The sequence below is a fragment of the Citrus sinensis genome, chromosome 3 (assembly GCF_022201045.2).
Source record: "Citrus sinensis cultivar Valencia sweet orange chromosome 3, DVS_A1.0, whole genome shotgun sequence".
Lineage (NCBI taxonomy): Eukaryota > Viridiplantae > Streptophyta > Magnoliopsida > Sapindales > Rutaceae > Citrus > Citrus sinensis.
Window position 1 is genome coordinate 50256268 of NC_068558.1, and position 12217 is coordinate 50268484.

The window sequence follows — 12217 nt, forward strand, 5'->3', positions numbered from 1 at the left end:
TGTCGTCCAAGAAAATAAAGCACAGAACAATTTTGCAAGATCGGGGCCCTCAACGCACTAAGGGGTCACACAACTTTCCATTCTAGAGAAAAGAGGACACCCGTCCAAAGTTGTTTATCTGATTTTTCAACGGATTTGCATAAGCCTCCACTGACAAAGCAATAAGATATTATAATAAAATATTGTTTTACATTTTTTTTTTCTTCCATTCCTTCAACCAATGATTAGATTGGATGAACAATCCCTTGTTTATTTCTATAAATCGACGCTATCTTGTCTCATTCAAAGACAGAGACACGAGGGAGATTTTATGAATTTCCTTGATATCCAAACTCATTTTTCAAAACTTTCTATGCCGAGGGGGTGGATGCTAGCTACGGGCTACAGCCCACGGGCACTTAAGCATCTAGAAAAAGCGATCAATGACGAAGAAAAAGTATCACATGACAAAAATTTATGATTCTTTTTAGATGTGGCCGTCAATACACTATGAAGATAATGAGTAATCATGAAAGTTGCCCAACCCAACTCGTAGTGATTCATGTTAGATTAAAAGTGGATGTCACTCAAAATATAATGAACGGGTATGATCACTTTGTTGGGAGTAATGCAATGAATTTAATTACTTTATATTTAAACTTTACCAGTTGTGGTGTAATATGTAAATTAAAAAGGCATTATTCTTGGCTGTCTCCTTATGGAGCATCCAATGTTCGATGCTTTACATCCCCACTCCTGACAGCCGGACCGGAGAGATTAGACTCCCCATCTTTGATTGTTAAGATATAATCATCATATTTTTGTGTATAGTGTGAAGCAGAAGATCACACAAAGATCGTTGTATAACTGTCCTCCTCATTATTGATTGTAAGTAATGTCATTCATTTAATTTATTTTATGTTTTGTAATTGAGTAGTTAATTGTTCGAGTAGTTGAGCTTTAATCTTATATATTAAAGATTTTATGACTATGTCCACCAACTGAATAAACAATTGGCTTTAGAAAGCACGACAAAAATACCCATCCCGGAGTATAATTTCTTATTAAATTAAATTATAAAGAAAAGGGGGATCGGTTTTTCATTCGTTAGTATATATATCTTTTATTATTATTATTTGTTTTTTTTGGGGGGGGGGGGGGTGCTTAGGGCTTACATCTTCTTGTTGTGGCCTTCACATCATGATAACCACCTCGCTATGGAAAACCATAATATAAAAAAATCAGCACTAAATTGGATATTTGTATGATGATATACGATAAGCTAATCTCAATCAACCATATATTCTCCAAATTTTGGCTAGACCTTATTGAGTTCAAACATACACTCATAAAATTACTAAAAATATTAACAAGTAATTTAACACATTTATTTCGCTTAATTACGTTATTGTATTTAATTCAGATAAATAATTATATTTTTAACGCTTTGTTGAGTCATATAGAATGCTTTATAAGGAAGCCATTTTCAAAACATATTTATATTTTTACATAAAAACAATAATATCAAGAAAAATGTTGTGTGCCAAAATTCAGAAGCTTGACCTGTTTTTTTTTTCCCTTAATACTATATGTAAATGATTTATATCAATACTGACCATGAAAGATGAGTCTCTTGAAACTTGAACTCATTTTGTTCCAAAATACACTCTTGGTTTGATTGACGGCTAAAGGGTAATGTAATTAGTAATAAGATTACTTTAAGATATTCTTCAAAATACACAGACTAAACGAATACTTGATTTAAAATATAAAGATTAAATAAATATTTATCTCATTATAATATCATTTAATAAATAAGTGTCATATTGTCACTTAAATGAAATATTATAATATTATTTGACAAATCTATTCAAACATTGATATCAAATACTCTAACCACTGTTTCCTTGTTTAATATATTATGCACATACATAATTTTAAAAATAAAATTACGGTGATGGAACTCATAGTCTCCATTTGCATCCCATGTTGATAGTCTAGACTCTAGATAGTGGATGAAAAAAAAAGGACGACGATTGAATCATCATCAATAAATGTTTGTTGTTGTTGTTGTTGTTGTTGCTGCGATCCTTGTTCTTCTTCTCTCCTCAATTATCTTCAAGTATCTTTTAGTCTAAGCAAGCACAAAGCTGCTGCTTCCAATTCTGCATGCAAAAATCATAATTCCTCACTTTATGAAAAAGAAGAAAATTGATTTGTTACTCACTCCCGTGTTAGTTATATTGGTCGTGGCAAGGTTAAGACAATAAAAATATTTGTTAAACGGTCTCAATCCGTCATAATTTTAAGTTCATTTGTGCAATTAAGGCCAAGGGTTGGTACCACATTTCATATTATTTAGCGGTCCCTGTTCGGTGGAGTCACTACTTATGATCACTTAAACCAAAACCAAAATGATCAAATACCGATCGCTAGCTTCCATGCATATTAAATAGATTCCATTACTTGGTGTAACAAGAATTGGATACTTATCACTTTCTCATTATTAATAATTGATAGACCATTCATTGGCTTTCACCAAAATCTAATTTTCAACTTAACCAGATTCAATTGCATATACATATATTAATATATATATATATATATATAGACACTAGATAGCATTCAACTGATTTTTTTTTTTTTTTTAATTTTTTCATTTACGTAAACTCTCCACGCAGTGGTTACTCTAGCGAGGTGGTGGTGGTTAGCTATTGTCTCATATGGGCCTTCGTGATTGGACAAAACGGGTCGCTTTTAGAGTTGGTAAATGCAAGTGGTCCCACCTTTTTTCATTTATCAGGGGCCCATTTGGACTGCATTTAGGCCCAACTGCTCCTCACGTGGGCGGTATACTGGCATTCCAAAATTTGCACTGCATGCTTCTTCAGCTGGCTTGCATATATTTTTCACTCTCGAGTAAAAAAAACCCGTGCGTTGCGTTGTCTTGTTTATTGTCTAATGCGTATTCCTTGCAGGGTAAAACGACAGTAAAATTTATAGAGACATTTTAAATGTAGGTTGAAGATTGGATGGTACATAATAAGATTTCTTCTTCTTTATTATTATTATTATTATTATTATTATTACTATACTAAACAAATAAATTGAGTATCTTGTGATAACAGCATTAAAACTAATCATTTTCACGAAAATAATGACGCGGCATAAAATAGTAATTGTAGCCCATCGAAGACCCGATACTGTATTTCACAATGCATAATTCCACTGAGAAAAGAGTGAAAATTAAGCAGATTAATTTGAATTTAAACCTCAACATCCATGATTACTACCATGATGGCGGGTTTGACCAAAGGTGCTTTTATGCTTGGAGTCAAGAGCAAGGCAAAAGCCACCATCCATATATCATCATTAATCTACATCATATTTTTAAAAATGACATTCCATATTTGTTATTTTTGTCACCATTGTCCAATACATGAAAACTAAAATATAAAAAGCAAAATCAAATTATAGAGCTGCAGCTTCGTAGATTTGTCCCACCTGTCACGTATTCTCCTCTCCCATTTCCATTTCCACTTCCACTTCCACAGTCAGACAACAACAGTATTGTAAAAAGTTCTGTCTCTCTCTCTCTCTCTCTCTCTGCCCGCCCGTTTGAGAATTTGCTTCTTCAAAATAATAATAATAATGGGTCGGTGCTAGATAACGATTTCGGGGTCTCTTTTTTGGCTGTCAAAAGATACCCACTTTGATAAAAGTCCTTGTTTTCGCTTTTCTTTTTTCCTTGGTTTTTTTTTTCATTTTTTGGTGAGCAACATCTTTGACAATTGACATTGAAGAAAAAAAAAACTAAACTTGGTTCTTGAGTGTTGCTGATACGACGTTGAAGGAGAGGTTTTCAATTAGTACCCGACAAAAAAAATAGAAGAAAAAAAAAAAAGCAAATAACCCAATCCAATCCAATCCAATTTAGTTTTTTCGGAATTTTCTATGTGGCCTTTCACAAAATCAAGATTGGCAAGGCTTGAATGTGGTTCAAAGACATCCTCGTCAGTCATCAAGTTGATCCTTGTTTAGTCTTTGTTCATGGTTAAAAGGCTTGAAGGTGAATTTTTTGAGCTATGATATGTAGTTGTGAGTTCTGATGATGAAAAATAATTGGTCTTTCGTTGAAGGGACGATCAAATTATCAAAAAGCCTTTTGCTGGTGAGAGGTTTGAGGCAAAAGCAGGTTTTGATACCTTGCCATCCAATGAAAGCTTGTTAAGCTTTCGCTTTACCCTGCGTGGTGATTGGAAATTCGAATATTATTTTATAGTTAACATCTATCTGCAGTTACTTTTGCTATTCTTCTTGACCATTCCGAGTAACTTAAGGTATGTATTATTTTTTTATTTCCAAAATAATTAGTTTCAGAACAGATGGGGTTGGGAATTGTATGAACAAAATTTAAGCACTTTGATAAGTTGGAAAACAGATCATTTTTAAGGCAATGCAAATATGATGATGTACGAAGTGGATGTGTCGTGTATCACATTCTATTCTGGTGTTGATTGTTCTGTGGTGATCTCGTGTTGTTAGCATGTTTTCATGTTTCCAGTAATTCTGCTTATATTTTACTTACCCCTCTAGATTCTGAAATGATTATACCTGTTGGCGATTCAGCTTGAATGAGAACTCTTTAGTGAACATGCATCCTGTCACCTCGTGGGAGCTTATGTAAAATAGCTGAACTAGAAAACCATACTTGTAACCGCAATAGTTTACATCTTCTGTGTTTCTTTGCATGCGGTTCATTTTTCTCTTATTTTTATGATCTGATGCTGTCATTTCAGAACCATCAAACGTCCTCTAGTATGGTCAGAAAATATTTTTCATTGAACTTTAATGATTCTCTTGCTTTGTATGCATGCGTGTGAATGGGAGAAGGAGAAAGGGAGGGGGTGGGCTGCATCATCGCATTATTAAAACTGCATCCTTTCATCCTTTTGAGTTGTTTGCAGTCTCATGTGAATTATCTTGTCCTTCTCTACATCAAATCAGTGATCATTGATGAGGAGGAAGCCTTTTGGATCTTTCAGTTCTTGCGTTAGAAGCGGTATTTCTGTGTGAACTGTTTCGTCGGATTTTCTTTATCTAGGGAAAGAATTTGGTGAGGAGAGCATAATTACTTCAAGGAATCATTCTGATCATTATGGGGAAAAAATCACAGAGACGCTCTGTGCGATATGAGAAAGATCAGTTAGGCTGTATGTGGGGCTTCATAAGCATTTTCGACTTCCGTCATGGTCGATTTACTCAGAAAATGCTTTCAGATAGGAGGCGTACTGGCAAACTTGCATCTGGTAAGAACTCTGTCTAAGATCAACAAGATTTGAAAGATTATTGCCCTCTCAAAAGCAGATGCCAAGTCTCTTTAAGTGCAGAGAGATAGTAGTAATAACATGCAGGAATTTTTCGGCTACTTGTTGCTACTTAATCTTCTCTAAATTGATGTCAGTTATGGAAAAAAATTATCCATATATATGTGGAGTGTTTTTTAGTCATTAATGACAGACAATAGGTTGTGATTAATCAAGTTAATCAAATAGTATTTTCACTCTTATTTGTTGAATCCCTCTTGCAGGTGCTCGAGTTCCAATCAATAAGCTTGACATGTTGACTTGGATTGACAATAATGAAGGAACCTTTGTAAGTATTTTCGATTTACACAAATTTAAGTGTTTCTTTTGCTCCTTTTATTTTCTAAATGCTTATTGCATTACTACTGGGTGAACTGTTTTGATGTCAATTGACACTATTTTATGTGTTTCAGGATGGTGAAGAGAGTAGAAATGCGGCAGCTAATGCTGGTAAGCCAAGTGTGAAGAAACTCATGGACGAAGAGATGATCAATGAGCAAGACACCCAGAACAAGATAAACAATGCTGAAGCAGAACCAAAGAATTCTCATTTGGAACAGGGAAGCCCTAGAAAGAAGGCAAGCAAAAGAATGAGAAAAACTCGGAAGAAAAGCTGTGATAGCATCAATGATTTAGATGCCTCTGAAAGTTTAAGTGCCGAACAGCCCTTTCATGAGAAATCGGAGCATCAACATACAAGTAGCCTTGATATAGACAAGGTAATGGAAGAGTTCTGCCACCAGATCCATCAGAAAAGTATAAGTTATATGAATCATGAACAGCCAGGTGAACTTCACAGGCGATTACACCAGAAGAATCCTGATTTTGAAGAAAAATTGAGGGAAGCTATCAAGTTGTTAATAAGTCAGAAGCTCATTAAAGGTAAACAGCATTCAGAAGATGGGCCAATCCACCTCTCCAAAGAGCTTATGGATGCTCTTCAGATTTTGGGTTCGGATGGTGAAATGTTTGTGAAATATCTACAAGACCCAAATTCACTGTTGGTCAAATGCGTTCAAAACTTTCCAGATGCACAATTGGACAAAGACGAGGACTCCACTTCACTCGCAGGATCCACTTTGTCAGAGCAGGAGATGGGTAATAATAGACAATCTGATGAGCTTGTCAATCATAAACAGAGAAGGTTTTTCAGGAGAAAGGTCAAGTCTCAGGAAAGACGCCCACCAAATGGAGAAAAGAGACCTCAAGATTCAAATAGGATTGTTATTTTGAAGCCTGGACCAACAGGCTTCCAAAACTCTGGAGCTGAGAGCACTGTTGGCTCATCACCAGAATCTCATTATGTCCTCGGAAATAATGGGCCGAATGAGAGAATTGGTTCCCACTTCTTTCTCACAGAAATTAAAAGAAAGTTGAAATATGCAATGGGAAAAGAGCAGCATAGTAGTCAAAAAGGGGATTCTTATGAGTGTCAAAAGCTGGGAGATAGAGACAGAGGCATTAAGGAGAATGTTGGAATAAACTCTCCAACTAAAGACCATTTCTTTATTGAAAAAATTGCTAGACCTGTTGGTGTTAAAAATGTGGACAAGACTGGCAAGCTAAAGGACAGTGAATTAGGTTCAGGACACAGAAGTGCTGATTTACCTAAGCAAAGGGTATCTAGTATCTATATTGAGGCCAAAAAACATCTCTCTGAGATGCTAGGCACTGGGGATGAAATTCTTGATTCTTCTAGCAGATATGTTCCGAAAACCCTTGGAAGAATTCTCTCTCTTCCTGAATACAACTACTCTCCTGTTGGCAGCCCGGGAAGAAACTGGGAGGATGGCTTTGTAACTGCACAGATGAGATTTGTTAACTCAGACAAATATCAGAAGGTGAATGACAACTCATCATCTCTGAACCAAGAGAGCCCGAGCTGTCATCTAGGTCAAACAACAAAAAGTTTGGAGACTCAGCCATGCATTTCTGATGACAACTCTGACTATAAAATAGAAACCCCTACCTTCAATTCAACTATCGTGGTTGAGCAGATTCATGATAATGAAGTGAAAGAAACCTCTTGCTCTGGTGGAGATGACAGGAACTCTATAGGTATGGTGTAGTCAATTAAACAATTTATGGTAACAAGCATATTGATATATCCTTATCCCTGTGTTCAAATTCTTTATTACTTAGCCTTCCATAAAATATCTGCAGGAGAGATGGAAATTATAAAAACAAATGAAATTGTAGTCCTGGAGGAGAGCAATGTCTTGGATGCTTCCTGCCAACCAACCTGTGCTTCCAGTATTAAAGACAATGACCATAACAGTGATGAGTCTGAAATATGTAATGAACAAAATTGCAGACGTATAAAAGAGGTAACATCACATTAGGGTACATGTATGTTGTTCTGCCCCATTGTTTATCTCTTTTCATCTTGTGGATCATTTTCTTCTGCTTCCAGGAGCTGGAGTCATCTGAAGATAACCAACTCCCTTCTTCTCCATTAGCATCTCCATCAAACTCTTCGACCACCAAGAAGGTTGACGATCAAGAGACAGCTATTGACGTATTAGAGCGCCCAAGTCCTGTTTCTGTTCTTGAGCCGCTATATATTGAGGATGATGTTAGCCCTGCAAGCACCAGATCCCTTGCTGGTAGGGTTTATATGAAGTGTTTAATATATTTTTATCCAATACTTATTGCTGAGTTTATTTTGACACTACTTTTGGGCTGATTTGTTAATTCACTTACAAATCTTCAGGCGATATACCGATGGAACCACACCGAATTCAATTTGAAGAACATGCCTCTTCTGCTGTAGTTCCAAGCATCCAAATGAAAAGTTCCGTGGACAAAGAATCAGTTTTTGAGTATGTAAAGACTGTGGTACAAGCCTCTGACTTGAATTGGGATGAAGTTTGTATGAAATCACTTTCTACAGACCAGCTTCTAGACCCCTCATTGTTTGAAGAGATAGACTTCTTACCCAACCAGCTCTGTTATGAACAGAAACTCCTGTTTGATCTTGTTAATGAAGTTCTCATGGAGATTTGTGGGCACTATTTTGGTTGCTCACCTTGGGTATCATTTGTTAAACCCTACATCCGGCCTGTCCCGGACAAAAAAAATTCCCTTTGTGAGGTTTGGGAAGGAGTCCTATGGCATCTCATCCCACTGCCACTGCCTCATACACTAGACCAGACTGTCAGAAAAGACATGGCTAAATCTGGAACGTGGATGGACCTTCGATTTGATACTGATAGTACTTGTATTGAGATGGGGGATGCTATTCTTGAAGAATTGATGGAAGACATCATATTAAGCTGTGTAAATGAAAGTCCTGAAGGAGGATGTCCAACGGTTCTGGCTGAGTTGAAGGAAAGCGAAGGCAGCACCAACTCAGAAGATGGATGTCCACTGCTTCCAGCTGACTTGAAGGAAAACAACATCAACATCTAATTGTAAATCAGAATTCTGCTTTTTGTTCATGCCAATAAATTGCGAACTACCTTGCATTGGGGTGGGAGAAAGCAAGCTACTCTCTTGAGCATCAGGTGGAGAGCAATGGCTGTGCATCAGCTCAGAGGCGGCTCATTTAGTGCTCTTGCAGTGTGATCTGGGGATCAATTTGACACCTGACTTTGCCACTGAAATCATGTAGATATACATAATCTTGTTTGTCATTTAACCATACCTGGGAGCCTTCTTTTGCACAAATCGTTAGTTGAAGGATCTCTCATGAGCAAAGAGTAACTCTGCATTGCAAGTGCTTCTTGCACCAAAAACGCTTGGTTTTCACTGCTGACGTTTCCAGAGTCGACAGAGTCAAGGCAACAACTTGCATTTCGCTCAATAATCAATAAAAGTCCACCTATTTTATAACTTACAGAGTTTGTGTGTTGATTTAGTTGAGGGTTTGTTTTCAGTTGGTTTGATTCCATTAATTAATCGTTCATGTTTTTAGTTTTAGTTTCTTTTGTTTCTCTGATGCATTTACAAAGTTTGGAGTGTGGCGAGTTTTTTGATGTATTTCATAGGAAACGGATATCACCTTGTGTTAATATATACAATAAAAAGCTGCTGGTTGTTGAACATCGGATTATTGAGAACTAATGCAGAGAAAATAGGTTTATTGTTCCCTTTTGTTTTCCTCAAACTTGGAATACACTACTTCGGACGATGGGATGATGGTTGCATATGAACAGAAGAATAATCACCGTCTTACAACAAAGAACTACGCCTGATATGATACAGATTTAAAAGAGTAACACAGAACATTAATTAATAAAAAAGATTTCCTCCGAAAATGAATCATCAGCTGGGAACAAATTGGAAAATAATCAAGAGAATTATATCACCATCTATCATAAAAGGAAATCCTGTCTGTGTAGACTCAGTTTTATCAAGCATCAGACCTGGGGTCAGTATCAAATTCAATAATAACACACAATTCCATAAATTAAGTCTTGAAAATGTGACGAGTTATTTCTGTTTCTTCAATGCTTGTAAGGATGAAGTTGGTGGAGCTGGTCTTCTCTTTGCAAATGTACTAGTTCTGCTTTCCGAATCTTCAGCTTCATCTTCATCATTGTCACCATGGCCATCTCTAATAGAGGGAGTGGACTCCTCAGCAGTTTTGGCAGCATTTCTTTTTCCAGCATTCAAGCTGACCTGCAACTTTCTTTCAACAGGATCATTTGAGGGTCCAATTTTTGATTGGCGTGAAACTTTTGCACCAAGTCCAAGCCTACGACAACATGAGGAAAGTTATTCCCAACATCCTACGATGACAAAATAAATTTATAGTCAGGTTAGGATGAATATACTGACCTAGAAGGCCTGGCCTCTGGTTCTATTTCGGTTGGTTCATCCTCTGCAGCTTTGGTCATATTATCAACCCATTGTTCAGCCTGCACACCCGCCAACAACGTCAAATACAACAAAAAGGATCAAGGTTCAGCATAAGCAAGCGCGGACACTTTTTCTGTTGCTCTATGCATGTATACGTCTGCCCAATTGATGAAAATTTGTCCATGCATTTCGAAGTTTGGGGAGTATGCAAATATTTTATACTACCTTTTGTACAATAACTGTTTCCACAGTTTGAAGGAAAGGGCGGCGATCACTGAATAAATTGGGTCAAATCAATCTCCACAAGTTCAGAGCCCACAAAGGAGTAAGGAGTAAAACAACTGACAGCCATGTTCATTATTCAATATCATGCAATACAAACTTACCAATTTCAATGCTTTATCCAACTTGAAAATTTGGGGAGGCCCGGTTTTCTGTTGCATCTCGGTGCTCATAAGTACTTGCCAAACCAATGCACTTTATGACTTCAACGACAACTCTTCCCCTGCCCCAGCGAGAAACAAAAACTTTCTCACAGTCAATTTTACAAACACTTTCCGTGCAAACCCATCTAAAATAACCCCGGGTTACTGCCCCTTTAGCAAAGCCAATAATAAAAGCTCACCACTGGCACGGACTACCGAAGGAATCTTGAAATGGCAGAGTTACAAAAGATAAACAAACAGTAATGAAATCAATATATGTCATGATTGAATTCTAATTTATGGCACTGACACTGATCATCAACGGCAAAAATTTTAGAAAAGCTTTATATGTATTATAATTAATTAATATATGAATAACACGTGTAATTATATTTAATATAATTATTATGATATTATTTATTTATTATATTACTGATACAGTACTTAAAATGTGTTCTAAAATTTCTCAATCTAACAGTAGCCAAACAATTACTTTCTTCGAGTAAAATACTGAATACACTCACCTTGTCCAGTGTTTAGGCTGCAGCCATGGCTTCACAATCGTCAACCAGAAACGAACACTTGCTTCGTTCCCGTTGCCTTTTACCTTTTTATAGTCTTTTTTTTCTTTCTTTCTTTCAAATAATTTGTCTCATTTTAAACGACAGCGGGTGGATGGTCTCTGCCATCCCTTAAAATTCTTCTAATTGATATTTTTTAAATAACTATAAATAAATTTATTTATTTATCAAAATTGAATTTAATATTATATTTTAAATTTTAGTTAGTTAATAATTTGTAAAGAAATTACCACACACCCCACTCTATCACACTCCAAATTTAAACATGGGCTTATACTTTGAGAATAAAAAGGATTTAGATTTGTTTAAGTACATGTCAAAATGCAAACAATACTCGTACGAAGAAGATGAAAATTATCAATTATTCGCTTGCCATAGCTTAAAATGTTCTATCCATGCAAAAATAATAATAAGTTATATTGTATGGCAAATAAATAACCCCTGTTCTAAATAGTTTCCAAAAATACAGTTATCATTAATAATTTTTAAAATTATCATTACAACTTAAGAGTATTATTGTTAATTATGCTCCTACTTAACATTGGAGAAAAGAGTGAAAACTCATTATTTGATTAAACCAATTGAAACCACTAATATTTCAAAACACATCCAAAATCCTCAAGTGCAACTTGTTCGCTGATCTTACTATTTTGATACTTGGTGGTTGCTCGATGTTAGAAGTACGAATACCTTTAATTATTTAATTAATCACAGATAATAAAAAATTGAATGTAAAATTATTAGAAAAAGTAAGAAAATTATTATATTTTTTTTATTAGTTTCAAATCTTTCCATAATTAATTGAAAATCTAAATGAAAAGTAAACATGCATATACTATCTTTTTGGAGAATAATAAGTTGAGGGTATTTGAAACAATAAAAATAATATATGTACACACGCACACACACCCACACCCACACATGCACATACGCATGCGCGCACGCGCCCACACACGCACACATAACTTCATCTTTTTAGATTCCAAACAAAATAGTATTTATATTAATTTTACATTTAATTTTTTAATAAATTTTGAATAATATTTCATAATAAATTAATAGT

General features: G+C 35.6%; 2 protein-coding genes across 4 annotated transcripts; one reads left to right on the forward strand and one right to left on the reverse strand.

Annotated features, from left to right (window-relative positions):
• Positions 1–3477: 3477 nt before the first annotated feature.
• LOC127901082 (uncharacterized) lies at positions 3478–9389 on the forward strand. The gene is made up of 7 exons (XM_052437122.1): positions 3478–4319; positions 4987–5288; positions 5570–5634; positions 5759–7403; positions 7509–7672; positions 7759–7951; positions 8059–9389. Exons 2-7 carry the CDS (start codon positions 5138–5140, stop codon positions 8754–8756), a joined length of 2916 nt encoding a protein of 971 aa, XP_052293082.1. The 5' UTR covers positions 3478–4319; positions 4987–5137; the 3' UTR covers positions 8757–9389.
• A 227-nt stretch (positions 9390–9616) lies between these two features.
• Positions 9617–11262, reverse strand: LOC127898618 (uncharacterized). 3 transcript variants are annotated; one of them, XM_052437124.1, is made up of 4 exons: positions 11098–11262; positions 10535–10653; positions 10128–10207; positions 9617–10044 (listed from the first exon to the last, which is right to left on the reverse strand). In XM_052437124.1, exons 2-4 carry the CDS (start codon positions 10601–10603, stop codon positions 9780–9782), a joined length of 414 nt encoding a protein of 137 aa, XP_052293084.1. In that variant the 5' UTR covers positions 10604–10653; positions 11098–11262; the 3' UTR covers positions 9617–9779. The 3 variants fall into 3 exon arrangements, with proteins under 3 accessions (XP_052293084.1, XP_052293083.1, XP_052293085.1); XM_052437123.1 differs by having other exon boundaries at positions 10535–10798; positions 11098–11245; XM_052437125.1 differs by lacking the exon at positions 11098–11262 and adding an exon at positions 10774–10798.
• Positions 11263–12217: the final 955 nt, after the last annotated feature.